Source organism: Danio rerio, chromosome 13 (genome assembly GCF_052040795.2).
Source record: "Danio rerio strain M-AB ecotype USA chromosome 13, GRCz13ab, whole genome shotgun sequence".
NCBI classification, from domain to species: Eukaryota; Metazoa; Chordata; class Actinopteri; order Cypriniformes; family Danionidae; genus Danio; species Danio rerio.
In genome coordinates this window covers 8,427,545-8,447,382 of record NC_141033.1, presented here as the reverse complement: position 1 = coordinate 8,447,382, position 19,838 = coordinate 8,427,545, and the positions used below count along the sequence as shown (strand labels likewise).

Below are 19,838 nucleotides of genomic sequence, written 5' to 3'. Positions count from 1 at the left end.
TCCAAATTCACAATTTGTAATGTTGCAGTATGTATTTGAATAATAATGGTTAGTTACTTTAAATGAAAGCTCAGATTTGATTATAATAATTTGTTTTGTTATCAGAGTTTTAGGTTAACTGTATCATTATTATTGACACCTTACAGATGTTGATCTACCTTTACCATGGCGCACATTTTGTAACATTTTATTAATCAAGTTTAAGAGCCTCTCTAACATTTGTTCATTTTATTATAAAAATTAGATATTTTGTTTAAATATTTTTGTTTTTGACTATTAAAGCTATTTGTAATGTTGGTAATTTAAATAAAATAAAGTGGTTAAATATGAAATCCTAATATTCCTAATGGTATTGGTAATATATATATATATATATATATATATATATATATATATATATATATATATATATATATATATATATATATATATATATATATATATATTATATTATTGTATATTATTGTTATTATATATATATATATATATATATATATATATATATATATATATATATATATATATATATATATATATATATATATATATATATATTTGCAAACATGCAAATAGAGGCAAATTACTGCCACATGACATGAATGAGGTGGAATGACCAACACGCTTACACCAAAAGCATGGAATTTGTCTTAATCACATTTCAAGTTTAAATACTTGAAGCTAAGCTAAAAATTTGTATCTGGTGAAAAACAGTCCACAAGTATACATGAGTAAGTAAAGCAGTGCTGTTTATGTGGGGTTAAACCAGCATTAGATCCAGTTGGCGGAGAATGTGGGCAATGTACCTTGGGTCCAGCTTGACCTGGCTGTCCTGCGACACCTGGTTCTCCTTTAATGCCAGTTCCTGCAGCACTAGGCTCACCTTTCTCTCCCTAGCAATAAACAAAAAAAGTAGAAGTTAAGGATGAATTGATTGATTTAATGATTCATGCAGGTCTATTTTCTTCTGTGACCATATTGTTTTTTATTTTATTTCATAGCATTGCAGTTAATGCCTTTAATTCATAACAGAATCAGTACTTAATCCCAGAGCGTGAGCCACTCTAAATGAAACTACATCAGATCACAAAGCAAATACAGACCACATTTAACATTCTAAGGCTTCTGCTTCAAACAAACATTGATTTAATCATAACTATTAACACATTAATACTTTAAAACATACCCCTGTATATTTCCTGTGACATCACAAACCATGCAGCATAAATGAAAACAAAAAGGAATACAAAGTTTAGCTTTACTGCAACTTAAGAATGTCATCCTTTAGTCCAAAAAGACTAAATACATGTTATTATTGAATTCAAACCCAAAATGCATTATGACACGCACACGAAAATAACAATAACTCCAGGTGTAACACAATCTGCAGACATCACATCACCATTTCAAAGATATCTGTCAGACATGCATGTGTAATTAAAGTATATTAATTCAATTCAACTACAATGAAAATAATGCTATTTCATGACAAACCTGCATGCCTTTAATTGTAGTTTTACTCTGAAATACTAAAGATGATTTTAATAATATATTGGCCACTCTTTCAGTGAAATGTATTCAGGTTGTTATTATGCATAAATAATAGGGCTGTAATAATTTGGGGAAAATATCTAATTGTGATTTTTTTTGCCAGATATTGCGATTTCGATTTGATTTGCGATTTAATTTTGTAATCAAGTTTCAGCTTAATATTCTGTACCGTAACTTCTTACTGCTAAAATGCAATGAGTGTCAGTTAAAAAAGGAACTGAAAAAATATTAATTTACTTAAGGTAAACACTTATTCAAATTTATTTTTAAATATCCAGAAATTATACACAATTTTTTCACTAAAGCAATTAGTAAGCACAAAGGAAACCACCTTCCTTACATGTTGAACTCAAATTAGGGAGTTAAATATAATATAATATAATATAATATAATATAATATAATATATATATATATATATATATATATATATATATATATATATATATATATATATATATATATATATATATATATATATATATATATATAAAACAAAAAATATAATAATTATAAAAATACAGAACACTCAGCAAACTAACATGGCTGAAACAACTCTGACATAGCTGTTTGCTACTAAATTGAGTGTCACTGGCAATACTTTCAACAAGCTTTTAGCAAGACACTTCTTATATAGCAGTCTATAGCAGGCTTTTTTAGGTGCTGGTTGTTGTAATTCCTCATTTTTTTAAAATCGCGTTTGCGATTTGATTAATCGCACAGCACTAAAAAATTGTAATAAAAAAAACTTGCAATAAGGTATCTGAGTTGTATGGCCTCTTTTACATGGCTGTATTTTATAATTTCAAGCATGGCAAATAATTAAAAGAATGGCCAAAAATTGGTTTTGGGAGAAAAAGTGCAATTAAAACTCAATGCTCATGATCACAAATTGTTATCTAATAGGTATGGCACACATTCGGGTGTACCTTGTAGCCCCGTTTTCCAGGGATACCAGAAAGACCTGTCTGACCCTTCACAGAGAAAGAAAACTCCATTATTTTAAGAACTACACAAATGTGCTGAAATCACAAGTAGAGCTGGGCGATTTGAGCTACAATCAAAATCTCGATAAATTGAAATTTTGATCAGGATTATGATTAATGAACGATTCGTTTATTTCTGTATTTTATTTTTCTTCCCTTATAGTTCACTGACAGGTTTTGTATAGTAAATAGGCTCACATACTACAATTGAGAGATATTTAAATGAAGGGTGCATTATTGATTTTAGAATAATTGAAGGAAACACACTATATACTATCTAGGATTAATAATTCAACATCAACGTTGAACAACTATTCTTGTTCAACGTTTGTAACTAATTAAAACACACATTGACTAAAACAGTCAATTTTTCTTAGAAAAAAAGTGAAAAATATTTGTTTGCAAAATAATACTTGCAAATAAAACTTGCACTTTTGAAAACCAAATTAATTATTTTCATTGTTTTCAAAAGTAGAAAATAAGCGTTGTCTCTTCTAAATAAAATATGCTGTAAATCAGGGGTGCTCAACCCTGTTCCTGGAGATCTACCTTCCTGCAGATTTCAGTTGCAACCCTTGTCACACACCTGCCTGTAATTATCAATTGCTGTTCAGGTCCTAATTAATTAGTTCAGGTGCGTTTGCTCAAGGTTGGAGCTGAATTTTGTAGGAAGGTAGATCTCCAGGAACAGGGTTGAGCACCCCTGCTGTAAATAATATTTTAAACAGTGCATTTCTTGCCTCTTCTGTAAACAAATATTTTCATTCATTCATTAATTCATTTTCAGCTTAGTCCCTTTATTAATCCAGGGTCGCCACAGCGGAATGAACCACATACTTATCCAGCATCTGTTTTATACAGCGGATGCCTTTCCAGCTGCAACCCATCTCTGGGAAACATCCATACACTCTCATTCACACATATACACTATAGACAATTTAGCCTATCCAATTGAACTGTACCACATGTCTTTGGACTGTGGGGGAAACCGGAGCACTCGGAAGAAACCCACACGAACACAGGGAGAACATGCAAACTCCACACAGAAATGCCAACTGACCCAGCCGAGGCTTAAACCAGCGACCTTCTTGCTGTGAGGCGACAGCACTACCTACTGCGCCACTGTGCCGCCCCAAATATTTTCATGTTAATAATAATTTTATTGTATTAGACAATATGCCGCCTCAAGCTTCTCCGGCACAGCTTTCAATCATCGTCAATATAGTGCAAATGTGCGATGTATAGTAACATTTTTTAACAGGTGCATGGGTTTGCGACCGTGCGAGGGCTATGCCAGACCATGCCTGTGCATTCGACGTAGTATAAATCAGCCTTAACAGAGTGGGGTCATGTGACTCCACAAACGGTACACTCTCAGAATTAAGGTACAGGAGCTGACACTGGGGCGGTACTTTTTCAAAAGATACATATTTGTTCGCAAAGAATCCACAGTGGTACCTTAAAGGTGCATATCAGTGCCCAAATGTACCTAAAAAGTACCTTTGAAGTGCGATTATGGACCCTTCGGGTACAAATATGCACCTTTATTTCTGATTGTGTAAGGAAAGTAGTTGAAATAACTGACCTGGAAAAATTTGATCGATTATAGGTTCTAAATGTCGATTTCGATTACTTTTTCGATTAATCGCCCAGCCCTAATCACAAGCACATCAAACCAGGCCTTTACCTTTCGCCCAGGGATACCTGGGAAACCAGGCTCTCCCTGAAGGGTTCACAATGTCAACATGAGAACAAACAACACACACACAAAAAGAGAGAGAGAAAAACAAAACAGTGAGAAAAGACTTAAAGATGCTGACCTCTGAACATCAACAAATGCCAGGAGTAATTTCAAATGAAAATAATTATTTAGACAAACACTGTTTACAACTATCATAAACCCCTAAGGGTCTCACAGATGACATAATTTCTATTGAAGCGATTAAACAGTGTGCGCCGGTCTCAATATTTAGATTGGTATGTTGAAGTTTGTGCTCTCCAGGCACGCAAGTAGCTGATCACTAGAAGTGCCGCAATAAGCCAGCACACTATTGGTTTGTTATTAATAGTAAAGAGCACATGACAGTTATTTAATTTGTGTCTGTTATCTCAGACTAATGAGCAGGCATGAAGGCAGTGATCTAAAGACACAGCTGCGGTCGCATGCGGACACTCGACCCATCGAAGGTCGAGGGTGGCAGAGGGACAGACCGCTAGTGGCACCATCCGTCTATCTCCTGCCATCTCATTCCTCAAATCTCAGAGGCCACTTTAAAGTGTAAGAAGGTGAGACGGTTGTATGTGACGTGCCTGTATAATCACCAATTAATCGGCCTCTAGTGTGAGAGCAGTTGAACATAGGATCATAACAGATAAGACTGAGCTTTCAAAGAAGACTTTTAGCAGTGGAATGCTTCTGCGACAGCATGCAAGATACTGGGAAAAAAGGATTGCTTTTTTATTATTATAAAAAGCTGTGGATCATGGAGTTGGATGAAGGCTGTAGTAGAAGTGAACTACCTTCACTCCTTGTTTCCCAGGCATTCCAGGCATCCCTAGCTCACCCTGCAAATTCAGCAACAGTTACTCATCTTTTCAATGCATAAGCAGTCACAATCACAAGCCCAAAACCAAAAGCTGCACTCACAACACATGCAAAACCCACCTATATGACTATAGCTTTAGCAGATTGTTAGGCTGCACACCGCTGTACTGTTTGTACCTGATTTGTTTGCTGGCTTAGTTGTTGGGACAAGAATCAGGTTTACTTAGTAAGATAAGTTAACATTCTGGGAAATACATCAAGCACCTATAGCACCTATTACACAAAAAGGCATGGGATTGAAGGATTCGGATTTCTGCTTTCCAGTCCATCTCATCATGGACCAACGTTTATCCTTTTCATCATCCTGTGTCTCAGTATTTAACTGTGAATTGATTTTAATTAATGAATTAGTTAACACATTGGTTAATATAAGAATGTTCAGTGCATTTGCCTATCTCTTTATGCCTATTTTCAGGAGCCAGCAAACTAGGTCAGAGGTCATGGAGACCTTGAGTGGAACTGAGGGCTGAGGACTGGAAACAACTGTTTCTATTGTTATTTCTATGAGTTAATACTGTCTAAAATGTCTAAAGTGATTTTGCTATTTTTTACGGTTAAATCTTTTAAAGTGATTCTACTTTTTATTCAAGATAGACTTTGTGTAGTAAGAATATAACTGCCTGAATGTAGATTATACCAGTTTTTAACCAGTTTCGATAAAGACGGCTGACAGTACACTCAGCCTTGGATAAGAAACAGATTATACTTTAAGTGTGTGTGTTCTATTTGATTGTTGATCCGTTTCACAGGTCTGGAGTCAGCTCTAATCAGTCTAAGGGATGTCTGACGTTTATGCTTAAGATATTGTTCAGAATATACGCACAAACCCCACGTGGAAATGTTCCTAGTCTATCTGTGTTTTAACCAATCAGGTTAGGACACCTGTATGTATGACGCAGTTAATGACGTTATGTGAGAGTATAATTGTTATTGATTGGTGAATGTAAGCAGAGCGGCCTAGGAACTCATTGCGAGTTTTGAAGCTGGCTTCTGCGGATAAAACTGCAAACTATCTTCAGTAAACTTGATTTATTTATTTAAATCTCTGACTCCGGCTCTTCTTTATCTACCAGACTGGTCAGTCTTTGGGTCAATCTGTAAACTACCCCTACAGGACGATAAACGCTTTCAAGGTATACCTCAGCTTGGAAAAGTCAAGATTTTAAAACCGCCTAAATTTTCTACTATACTGTTCCTAAGGTATGTGTAAGAATTTTTATTTACATTTTTTGTTTTGAAAAAAAAAATCCTAATTTGATGCATAATAATAGTTGCTACACTATATGAACACACGGAAGAAGACTCATACCCTGTGTTTGCATCTACAACACATAACATTCGGCAACTGTAAGCCCCAATCAAAGACAAAGTAACACCTGTTGAGTTAATAGTTAGCAAAGCTTGTTTTGAAATGAAAAACAAAAAGAAAAGGAAAACATTAACATGACATGTAGAGCAAATGTTGGTTTGTTGCTCTAATAGGCCCAATTATCAGCCCAATGCAACCGTAATTTTCCCAATTTGTGCCACGTTGTTTAAATAGTCAATCCAATTGTGCCACTTTGTGGACTCATGGGTGTTCCAGTCTAGAAAGGAGGTGTGTTAAAGCGCATTGTTGGCGTGTTGCTATTTTGAGGAGCTAAAATAGACTGTACAGTTAACCAGCTAAAAACTTTTTTTTTTTTTTTTTTAAAATAAAAACAAGTCTAGATTTGTCCACCTGTTGGGTTTGGGAGACGTTTGCATAGCCATATGAGGCATAGGATGTGTGTTTGGATATATTTGGTGTTTGTGTGTTTGGATATATTTGGTTTTTTGACCACACTTCATCATTACTGTTCATTTATTCAGTTGCTTGAAATCAGAATTGAATTTAGAAATAGTTCTGAAACAAATCTTTGCGCTTAACAAACGGAATTAAATATGTAGGCTGATGGATGTCTTCAGTGGAGTGCGTACAACACTGTTTCCTTTTCTACAAAAGTAAAGGAGTAAAGTAAAGAGTAAAGGTAAAGAGAAAGTAAAGAGGCCGAATGGAGGAGGCTCATTTTTATCCTCGCTGCAGATGGTCTGTTCAACTTGCTAGTGAAGCGTTCAGTTTTTCCACTTACAAATTCAACCATGTAAATAGCAAATGCACCATGTTGTGACACAACTGACTCTTAAAGGGAATGGGAGATGTGACACTGATTGGTTTAATGCACGTTATGCACAAAACACACCCATAAATCATTAAGAGAATAAGCACAACCCTGTTAGACCATGCACCATGGCACAGATTGTATTTTTCCATCCTTGAAATAGCAAAAAGTGGATTCAGACATGCCCTTAATGCTTTTGCCTGCACTTTAGACTTTGCGCCTAGATCGTTAAAATAGAGCCCAATAACTGTGCAATCAGATTCTATAATCATATTGGTAATTACTTTAATGGTTGTGATAAGTACACACTGCAGGAATATTCCTCTGACACTAGACATTTATGGGAAGTCAAATTGGATTGCATTGGTTATTTATCAGGGTGTCACTGTGGTGCAGTGGGTAGCACGATTGCTTCACAGCAAGAAGGTCGCTGGTTCGAGCTTCGGCTGGGTCAGTTGCCATTTCTGTGTGAAGAGTTTGCATGTTCTCCCCATGTTCACGTGGGTTTCCTTCAGGTGCTCTGGTTTCCCAATTCCCAAACAAGTCCAAAAGCATGCAGTATAGGTGAATTGGGAGGCTAAATTGGCTGTAGTGTACGCGTTTACCAGTAATGTGATGTTTCCCAGTAATGTGTTGCAGCTGGAAGGTCATTCGCTGCGTAAAACATATGCTGGATAAGTTAATTTTGTTGTGGCCACCCCTTAATAAAGGGACTAAGCCGAAAAGAAAATGAATGAATGAATGAATGAATGAATGAATGAATGAATGAATGATCAATTAATTAATTAATTAATTAATTGATTAATCAGTTAAGCTGTCTATGAACTAGTTAAGTTAGCATTGGAAAACTACAGATAAAAAAATTGAGAATTTGAAATTTGATAAAGTTTGCAATGGTTTTAACAAGCTCCCTTTGTTTCCTACTTTATTTCTTCATCAGTCTTCATCTTTATTTTATAGTTTAACTCAACACATTTCTTTCTGTAATACAGCAAATGGTTTAATGGTCATTTTAGTGGGGTTAGCAAACAACCAAACAAACATTTAGATTAGCCAGCACTCAATCATTACATTACACGGTAGTGCCACAAGAGAAGCATTTTACAACATGTCCAGAAAGCCTCTACAGAACACAATGCATGCCATTTGGAGACTGGCGGCCAGACAGCAGGCAGCGCAGGGCAGAGGTCAAAGATGGCATGAAGACTCCAGTGAGTCTGAGCAAGGGGCAGGTGGCAGAGCCGAGCTTGGCATAACCCACTTCGACAGGTGCAGCGGTCAGACCTTGGAGAGGGCTGCAGGTTATCAAGGGAGGCAGACGCCACATGTGTGTGGCTTGAGAGGGTATTAGTGATTCAAGGCACTCTAGTGTGCTTTTGGGCCTGAGACAACACTGCTTGTCATACTCAGCTGCCTTCATAAACACTGTCCAATCAAGGCCCAGTGAAGACAGCAGGGTTTGTACACACACTGTAAAAAACGGCAGTGATTTCTATAGTAATAAAAAAAACTTTAAAAAGGCTACAGTAAAAAATATGTAACCTGAATAACAGTAAGTTTCCTTAAGAAATATGGTGAATAACTGTAAGTTGACTTTCCCTGCATGACAATTCATTTTGATTTATTTATTTTTATTTTTTTTTGCTTTAATTAATGTATCTAACTAATGAGAAAAAAAAAAAAACACAGTATAGTTTATTTTACTCTCAAAAAATGTTTTTGCTTTTTGTTCAAACTATTTAAAATGAGCTGAAACAGCACAGTTCTTGAGATTTTATTGGGAAATCTAAATTGGTTAAAGGGGTGGTCCACTACGATATCACACTTTATTTAGCTGATGGGTAATGTAGTTGTGTGAACATAAACAACATCTCTGAATTTAATATGCTCGAAGTTTAATACAAAAGGAGACATTGGCTTTTACAGAGTTAGCTTAGAAAAGCCTACAGCGAATAAAGTTTGGGGACTACAAAAAAAACACATCCGGGTTAGTGAGATCACAAACGCTTCAGGTTACATGCATTCAACACACGCATACACCCTGCGCAGTGAAGGGGCGCTGTAGTGTTGTAATGTAGCAGAGAAAGCTAAAATGCTGTCCAAACGCTGTTATTTCCACAGAGCTTCTTTTGTTTCTGTATTTGGGCTTCCAAGGACATGACACAAAGACAGAACTGCTTATAATTTATTTTTATTATGTTTCAGAGAACATAAACAAGGATGTAAACAAGGGGAAATGCTGTTTGGCACCACTAATGATTTAGCTACAAACTTATATTTATCAGTCAAACTACAATCTTCACCAGTGCTGTAGTCTTTCTATGCGGCTACTTTCCGTGCGTTCTACATCTAAAATAACCAGCTCATAAAAGATATGTTGTATATATACAACAAGCGCGTGCTTGTAGGGGCATGGCATGGTGCCAATCAACGAATTAAAGCACATTATGTTAGCTGACCAATCAGAGCCTCTTGAGGGCGGGCCTTTCAGAGGAACTAGGAAATATGACAGCCGCTTTCATGTTAGCTGAGTAGCTGAATATAATCAAAGATATATTAAAAAATAACGCGCTTTTCTACATGCATGAGCACACATTGCTTTGCATCTAACAAACGCAACCAAGCCATAAAAATACACTGTGGACCACCCTTAATCGATTTGGGTTTGGACAACATGAATGAATTGTGTGTAGCTGTGCATTTTTAACGTATTTATTGCATTACTTTTTTTATATATATTATATATTAGTTTTACTATGACACCACTTGCTTTCAAAAAATTTTCTTTTTCTTTTTTAAATATTTCCCAAATTATGTTTAACAGAGCAAGGAAATGTTCACAGTATGTCTGATAATATTTTATCGTCTGGAGAATGTATTTTGTTTTATTTAGGCTAGAATAAAAGCAGTTTTAAATTTTTTAACACCAATTTAAGGACAAAATTATTAGCCCCTTTCAGTTTTTTTAATTCAACTGTATATATATATATATATATATATATATATATATATATATATATATATATATATATATATATATATATATATATATATATATAATTTTTACAATCCTATTTGCTGAATTAATAAAAGAAAAACTCCACGATGGTGTTATTAAGACTTTTAGAAAAAGTAAAAACTTGTGTGAGACTGATGAATGCAGACAGAAGAGAGAACAACATCAAATTTACTCTCAGCCCCATAGACGTTGCATTAGAAACACCTCACATAAGCTGTAATTTATTTTTTTGTACTGTAATTTGACGCAAAGACAAATATAATAAAATATATACATAAGTACATATAAATGTGCCTACCATTAAACGTGTCATAACAATCTTGTGAAAAGTGTCCATAGTCATATGATGAACATTCTCATTAATATATGCTTATTGTTGTCTGTGTAACAAAGGTATGATGAGCAGATGAAAATATGAGCAGATAAAAATAATATGTGCAGATGAAAATTAAAATATGGTAGATTACTGTACTAATCAAATTTTGTTTAGAGTTTCTATTATTCTGTCAGCCACAGCTACCAGTATTATACCATACATTTTATAGATTTTTATAGTGCAATGCAGAGAGTTGTACAGTATCTAAGTTTACAGTAAGTGAACAGATTAAAGCGGCCGACTTCAGCTAACCATTCTGTTAAGGGAATGGAACAACACAGCTATTTATTAGTGAAAGAGAGCCTGAAAATAATAGGAAGTCCCTTTGATCTTCTTCATTTCCAATCAACTCACACCATTCCATTCTGTCCCGCTGCCCATCATCATGTCTCCTTTAACTCCCTTTGCTTCTATTTTAGAGCGAATAGAGCTTGGTGGGGCAGAGTCTAGAGTGTGGACTGACAGAGGCTGAGAGTGATTTATGGGAGTGCTAATCTTCAGGCTAAAAATGATGAGGACGGAGCCTTTGGAGTTGAGGGGAACTCTGGGAAGGCGAAGAGAACCGTCATCAGCACTGAGAAAAAGGGACTGCGCTCTGTGCTGACAAACTTGATTCCTTCAGGACAGTTCATAATGAGTAATGACTTACTTTGGCTCCAATGAAATATGAGAGCATGCATGGTGTATAGACTCAGTCTAAGGTGTAAAAAGGTAAATGGTGAAAAGGAATTTTGAAAATAAATCTAGTAAGTTCCATTTTTTATATACAAATGCTTCATAGAGTGTTTAAAGACACAACAGGTCTTTGTATGAAGTATAAACAACAACAACAGCAAATAAATTTGGTCTGAATTTAAAAGTGCCAATAATAACCCCATGTGTGTAGTTGTTCCGTTTGTTTAGAAAAAATACAAAAAAAAAAATCCCAAGAATCTTTAACAAATAAAATATATTCAGCCTAAAGTGCAATTTAGAGGCTTAATTAGGGTAACTAGGCAGGTTAGAGTAATTAAGCAAATCATTGTGTAACAGTGGTTTGTTCTGTAGACAATCAGGAAAAAATGCTTAAAGGGGCTAAAAATTTTGATTAAAATGACTTTAAAATTTTTTTATTGCTTTTATTCTAGCCAAAATAAAACAAATAAGACTTTATCCAGAAGAAAAAAAAATCAGAAATACTGTGAAAATGTCCTTGCTCTGTTAAACCTCATTTAGGAAAAATTTAATAGAGAAAAAAAAAATTTAAAAGGGGGCTAATAAATCTGACTTCAACTGTATATTCTCGAAGTACAAGCTGTAATGGTTTCCAGTTTCACTTCTAATTAAAGAAAGATCCTGATAAAGAAAATTACCTTTTTGCTATAATTTATCCTGTGGCAGTCGTTTCATCTAGGGCATAAAACCCTCACTGTAAAATCACTGTAATGCATGGCTTCTCCTGACTTATTGCTTTAATAGCCTTTGGGCTCTCTGTTTTATCAATCCCCATCTGGTAGGGAGTGTGTAACTGAGAAGTCAAATCCAATGTCAAAGGAAAAAAAAACTAAGCGGTTCTCATTTGATCTCAGAGGTGTTGAACTTGGCGTTTTTTAAAATTCATGTCATACCATTATCTCTCATTTATACTTGACTTAAGAGTCTATTGGCACCACACTTTACTGGACTGGACTGGAGTGTACATCTGACTATCACTATCTGTGTGGTTGTGTGCCTACACTGTGACATTGAAATAAATCATTAAAAATAAACAATCAAAAACATGTTTGCATAGTTAGTGTATAAAATAAGTTTTAGGCTAGAACAAAAACAACTCTTGAGACATCAACATAAAAACAGCAGTGCAATCATATGTGTATGTGTGTAAGTTTCATTTTTTTTCCCCCTATTGGAAAGAGAAATGCAGAAAGACGTTAACAGCCTCACTTAATGCAGATGAGGCTCACCCACTGCTGGCTGGAGGAGTAAAGGAGTTAATTTAGCGTTTGCTTATCTCCTTTTTATCTCATAAATATTCACTGGCTTTCACTACACAAACCAACACAGGCAATACATGAGAGAAACAGATGTTCTGAAGCAAGACAGCTGTTTTCCTTTGTACTGTACTGCAGTATCATAGTAAAATCAACGTATGCATCACTATAAATATACTGGGTGAAAATAAAGTATTTAAGCAACTTATTAGTTTTTTATAAATTTAAGTGGATTTAATGTAAAACAATTAAGTAAAAGAAAATAAGACTTGTGTTTTTCAGCTCGTTTTAAATAAGTTGTTTAAACAACAAACAAATGTGATTAATACTATATAATGTTTTGTATATAATGCCAGTTTATCGTTTAGTCACATTTATGTGATTGATTTGTTGACAAAAACAAACTGCCAATAATACAGCATCAATTTCTTTTTTAAGCGAATATTGTTTTTGTTTATGGATTACTTGAGGCAAACATAGAAACAAAAGCAACATGTTTTAATATGACAGGGACGCACTTTCAGAAAGGATTTTAATTAACAATTTCCTCCAACCCAAGCTCATCCTGAAAACGTACCTTTATATACATTTTCCTGAGACCGGCAAATACGTCCCAGAAGCTACGTTTTTGTTTTCGTGAATCCACCCTCAACCCGAAAGTGAAAAAGAAAGTGACCGGTTTGCTGATAAAAGCGAGGACCATGAGGGAGAGGGTGTGTGTAGAGGAGGAAAGTAAAGACAGAGGCTTTGCTCACTATTCTGCTGCCCAAGGCGGCCACCTATGTTGCCTCTATGCATGCGCCGCCCCTGAACACACGTCGGCCACAACAGAAAAAAAAAAACTGCAACTGCGTTATTTGTGTTATTTTTTAAAAACGTGTTAAATAATTAAAATTAATCACGTGCTTTAACGTGCTAATTTTGACAGTCCAGTTGAAGTCAGAACTCTTAGCCCGCTTCGAATTTTTTTCTTCTTTTTAAAATATTTTCCAAATGATGCTTAACAGAGCAAAGACATTTTCACAGTATGTCTGATAATATTTTTCTTCTGGAGAAAGTCTTATTTGTTTTATTTCGGCTAGAATAAAAGCAGTTTTAAATTTTTTGAACACCATTTTAGGGACAAAATTATTAGCCCCTTTAACCTATATTTTTTCTTGATAGTCTACAGAACAAACCATTGTAATACAGTAACTTGCCTAATTACCCTAACCTGCCTAGTTAACCTAATTAACCTAGTTAAGCCTTTAAATGTCACTTTAAGCTGTATAGAAGTGTCTTGAAAAATTTCTAGTAATATATTATTTACTGTCATCATAGTAAAGATAAAATGAATCCATCATTAGAAATGAGTTATTAAAATTATTGTTTAGAAATGTGTTATAAAAATCTCTCTGTTAAACAGAAATTCGAGAAAAATAAACAAGTGGTAATAATTCTGACTTCAACTATATATATATATATATATATATATATATATATATATATATATATATATATATATATATATATATATATATATATATATATATATATATCCTTGACTATAAGAAGCATCTACAGGTTGTTATTTCAGCAAAAGGTGGCAGTACAAAAGATTAATGTCATTATTCTGTTGGAGTGCCCAAATTTGTGCACCTATCTGTTTTTATTATGACCTAAATTTCAGTGCATCTGCTGATTAACTAAATGTTATGTCAGGACTTAAATGTTGCTTTTTTCCCTAGGACAGGGGTCACCAATCCTGGTCCTGGAGGGCCGGTGTCCCTGCAGGGTTTAGCTCCATCTAGCCTCAACACACCAGCCTGGATGTATCAAGTATACCTAGTAAGACCTTGATTAGCTTGTTCAGGTGTGTTTGATTAGGGTTGGAGCTAAAATCTGCAGGACACCGGCCCTCCAGGAACAAGTTTGGTGACCACTGCCCTAGGGTATAAAACATATCCAAATGAATTTGCTGATTTGAAAGGCCAACAGGCTATGCTGGCTTGCAATTGAAAATTTATTAGAGGTGCCCAAACTTTTGCATAAAACTGTCTCTATATTTTATGTCTTCTTAATTGTAAGGCCTGAAGTGGCTTTTCCTATAGCAGCAAATTCTAATTTTCTTGATATTTGATGCCAGTTTATCAGGAAGTGCTTGACTCACAAATATTTTGTGCGATATTCCTGTTTTGCGCATACATTTAATTTGCATGTTTAGATAGAAATATAGCTATGATATGTGATATATTCCACACCCCTGCAACCCCAAACAAACCATCCATCAACCCCAAACCACCGCACGATAAGTGTTTCTGCATTGAATTAGAGGTGGTGATCAAGTTGTATATCTATATAAATGTATAAAAAATACTAAATATAGCAGAGCAGCAGATGTGCTTATTCATCTGTCAGTTCCCCAGCTGGTGCAGAAGTCTGCAGAGCTTGACGATGAAAACATTCATACACTTAAACACACCACTCAAATACAGAAACACAAAGCACTGTCATGACAACACAGCTAACAATCAAAGAGTATGGCACCATGTGTTTTGGCAGAGACAGCGGCAGGTAGCAAAAATAAGTGTGTTAAGCCCATCAAGCCGCGCGTAACATGGGACTCTCCACAAACAGCAGGGTTAGAGGCCTGTAAATCAGACGCGCAGGTGCTCGGATGAAGGAGAGAGGGAATGTCTTGTGCTTGTGGCCGGTTTTTCTCTTAGCATGCAATCCCTCTGGTCTCTCAGCATGACTCCGGTACTGACTCATATGTCTTTGTGCACATCCTGGTTTCGGTTGCAAAGCATTTGTCCTGCCCTCGGCCACTGTGAATCCTTAGTTTTGCTAACGTCAATGCACAAGTCTTTGAGGTCGGATGAGTTATAAGAATGTGCATTTCAGGCAGATATGGATAGTTCACTTTCAAAATGAACGAACAAACAGACCGCCATTTAAGATTTCGTTGAGTAAAAACGTCCTATTGACTGTATTTTAGTTTCACAATTTAAAGGCTTTTTTTAAATACTGTATTGCTGTATTTTTTAACGCTAGCCCTAACCTAATATATTTTGCAATATGACTAAAATATAGTAAGAATCACTAGATTCAATAACTTGTTAATGATATTAGACTACAAGGGATGTACAAAATTAAATAGAAATTGTTAAATATATTGAATTTTTACAATTGTACTGTAAAATATAAAATGTGTAGAAAAATATGATACCAGATATATATAGTTGAGGTCAGAATTATTAGCCCCCCTGTTTATTTTTCCCCCAATTTCAGTTTAACGGTGTCAGGGTTCTGCCACTTTGGTCTCGTAAATTCTTGTTTTGGTGGCAGAGCTTTGACACTACTCATGTCTGGGCCTGTTTCCGTCTCTGTGTGCGCGCGCGCCGTCGTGGGTGTACGCAGAGTGTGTGCGCTGACGCTTGATGTGGCCGCGCACGCTCTGCGTCCCTCAGACGCTCGTGCTCGTGTCTTGCGTCTTTTGTCAAAGCACGTGGCTCGATGTTTACATTGTGGTCACGTGCTTTTGTCGTGTGCTTCAGTGTTGTGCTCGTCTTGTCATGAACATGCGGTTGATGAGTTCTCTCATTGGCCGCATGTTCTTGTCCTGTGTCATGTGAGCGCATGGCTTGTGTTGTCTCTCTGTGTCATGCGCTCTCCCGTCTATTGTCTAGTCCCACCCTCCTTGTTAACCCATTATTAGTTAATTATCTTCATCTGTTTTTTTTGTTAATTTCCTACAGTTTATAGACCCCTTATGTCTGCTGTCCTGTGCGAGTTCGTCATCATATGTTGTCGATGTTTACATGTCCTGCTGTGTCCAGTCCTGCCTTGTCCTGCCTGCCCAGTCAAGTTTGTTTGTTTGTTTGATTTATTGTTTGTTGTAGTAGTGTTTTCCCCCTCGGGGTTGTTTATTTTTGCCTTTTATTTTATTTTATTAATAATAAATCCTACTTCACTCTGTGCTTGGGTCCTCGTTCCTTTTTCCCTTTACCGGAACGTGACAAACGGAGAGAAGATTTTCTCAACACATTTCTAAACATAATAGTTTTAATGAGTCATTTCTAATAACTGATTTATTTTCTCTTTGCCATGATGACAGCACATAATATTTGACTAGAAATTTTTTAAAACATTTCTAAACAGTTTCAAGTGCCATTTAAAGGCTTAACTAGGTTAATTAGGTTAACTAGGCAGGTTAGGGTAATTAGGCAAGTTATTGTATTACGATGGTTTGTTCTGTAGACTATCGGAAAATATATAGCTTAAAGGGACTAAAAATGGTTTAAAAAAAATTTAAAAACTGCTTTTATTCAAGCCAAAATAAAACAAATAAGCATTTATCCAGAAGAAAGAATATTATCAGACATACTGTGAAAATGTCCTTGCTCTGTTAAACATAATTTGAGAAATATTTTTTAAAAAAATTCAAGGGGGCTAATTATTCTAACTTCAACGGTACAGTACAGTTCAGTTCGGTACGTTTTTATGGCCATTTCCACTGTCAAAAGGTACCTAAAAGCGAACCGTAGCTTACCAATTCTTGGGTAGGCATTGAAAGGGTACCAAAAGATGGAGCAAGATGCGCAACTGAATGCTATTGGTTTACAGAGATATGTCACTTGCTCATGAAATGAAGGAGCCGCCATTTTTAAATACACAGAAGAGACATTACACCATAATAATATATACATATAATAGTGAGCCATAGTCAACCTTAGCTTAAACAAACTTTGTCGTTGTCTTGATAAACAACCACAAAGCCAAGAAGAGCAGAATCTACCCTGTGCCCCCTAGTTGTTTACAAGGCCGTCTAAATCGCAAGGTTTTTCACTTTCTCGCGTGCGTTCGCCACATGTCTATATTTGAAATAACAAACTTCTTGAGCTATTAACAGTAATGTGCGCATGATTATTGACGTGCTTGACATTCGATCCTTTCAGAAACAGACAAACGTGAGACTGATGCGTGAAAAAACAAAGGAGGAGTCAAATGATTGTTTCAGCAACCTAAGCCATGAACACACTGCCATGTTTAACTATTATCATCACTTTTTGGACTATTATTAACTGGGAATGATCAAATTACTTTCTAAAAAGAGGTTATGTATGCACTGACTGCTGTTTATGTTGCGTGTTGTTTTTGAACCCAAATAAGGACTAAATGTATTCTGTGTGTAGTTTTTTTTCTGTAATTGGTAACATATCAGATACTGTAACAGTCTGTATGTGTTTCATATATGTTGCATTTATTATTATTTTTTTATATATAATTACAGACGTTACAGTAGGCTATTTTGCATTGATCTGCAGTTATAATCGAATCTTGTTCATAGAAAGGTTAGTAATGAACATTTATAAACCAGTATTTATGTCTATAAAGCATCTGTTTTTGTGAGAAGTGCTACTTATGTGATATGTGAACGACCCATATATCTTTATTTTGACATTTCCTCCAGCGAGAATGACGTCAACTAAAACTTTCTGTCGTACACCATTTGTACCCTTTTGGCAGTGGAAATGCAAGCCTGATAAAGGCCAAGAGTTATCATTATATAACTGGTTAAAATGACTACTTCACTCTAAAACCATTAACACGCATGCTTACTTAATTAAATCACACCAGTGTGATTTGACAGTCCCAAAATGATTTGACAAATAATTCCAATAGCTAGGTTTCTTCTCCGTACACACATGCATGAAAAAGCATCCAAATAAATGCACAACAAACTCCATTTCCCAAGCAGAATACCTTCTCTCCTCTCTGCCCATCCGTTCCTTGATCGCCCTACATTAACGTACAGATGAGGAGATTTTCAGCACACAATCCATCCCACAAACACACACACCCTGCTTAAGAAAAAAAATGCAGACATGGACTCATGTAATCCCTAGCAAAAAGATGAAGAATGGCACAGTTCAAATGAAGATGCCAGAAACCATAAATGGACAAAAAAATAGTACAAGTACTGTGATCCTAGGAGTATGGAGAGTAGTGGGAGTAGGAGAAAGCATTAGGACGTTTCACTATGGGGCTTTACAGGGTGGTCCTGGGACAGAAGCGGGGCAGACGGGGATGTGCAGAGGAAATGAAAATTCCATCAAACTCAGGCTAGTAAAGGAGTTCGGTGGGACACAGATTTCTCATAAGATGTCTGGCCCATAGACTCAAGCCTCTGCTTCCTCTCCCGTCTGAACACAGGTTTATTTAAAGACTCTGTGAAATTGTTTGGCAAGCAGTTTTCTTTCCTGTGTTGTTACATTTCCTACATAAATATAAGTTTGGGTGGGGCATGCAGTTAATTTCTTTCTAGTTTTAGTAAATTTAGTACTTCCACTTTAAATTATTTAGATGATTTTTAGATTAGATTCAACTTTATTGTCATTACACATGTACAAGTACGATGCAACGAAATGCAGTTTAGGTCTAACCAGCAGTGCAATAGCTTCAAGTGCAGGATGGTATAAGTTATAAAGTGCACTTATAGAAAAACTATGGTGATATTTACAGATGGATGTACTATCAACATTATACACAGGTTGTAAGTATTTAAGTTGTTTGTCAAGGTAATGTTTTGAAATTTCTAACTTTATTCAAAGTTAAAAGTAATAAGTAAGACTACACAGAATCTGCTGACATTCTTTGCCATTTATGCTAAGACTTTTGTAAAAAAATCTGCAGATTTATGCAGAATTATTTTGGAAGTATTGTAACAAAAACATTATTATCTGAAATAAAAAATAATTAACTTAAATGTAATGTTTACAATGTAAATCCAATTTGATTCACTTATGTGGTAAACAAAGCAAGTCTCTCATATAGTAGATCAACTAAAAGACAGAAAATATTACTTTACAAGCTGTATTGTAAATAAATCAAATGAAAACTTTCATACAAGTCATTATAAATACTAAAATTAATGTAAAAACTGAATAAAATCAAATGTTCACAGATTTACAGAAGTAAATAAATAGGCTCAATGACGAGCTCAAAATCAGTGGATTTCTGCCCACGCAGATTCCGTGTGGGTCGAGTAATATGCACGTATAATTTATTTAATTTCATTTTACCAATTGACTAAAGTGAAGAACAAACTGGACGTGACCAGTTTGCCTTTGACGTCTTGCTATATGAAGATAGAAAATATTTGATTACAAATCATGACTGTTGACGGGTTCTGCAGTATTTTGCAGTATTATTT

The 19,838-nt window shown here is 35.4% G+C and overlaps 1 protein-coding gene across 50 annotated transcripts in view; it reads right to left on the bottom strand.

The window, feature by feature from the left end:
- Positions 1-19,838, bottom strand: part of col13a1 (collagen, type XIII, alpha 1) — a 199,905-nt gene that overhangs the window by 50,127 nt on the left and 129,940 nt on the right. For 26 of the 50 annotated variants that reach the window (XM_087278866.1, XM_087278878.1, XM_087278855.1 and 23 more), the window contains 4 exons: positions 18,389-18,424; positions 4,220-4,255; positions 2,476-2,520; positions 804-890 (listed from right to left, as the gene is read on the bottom strand). In XM_087278866.1, coding sequence (XP_087134992.1) covers positions 804-890; positions 2,476-2,520; positions 4,220-4,255; positions 18,389-18,424 — 204 coding nt within the window. Of the gene's footprint in view, positions 1-803; positions 891-2,475; positions 2,521-4,219; positions 4,256-5,052; positions 5,098-18,388; positions 18,425-19,838 lie in introns of all 50 variants that reach the window. The other 24 variants (XM_087278888.1, XM_087278897.1, XM_087278901.1 and 21 more) reach the window with 2 other exon arrangements.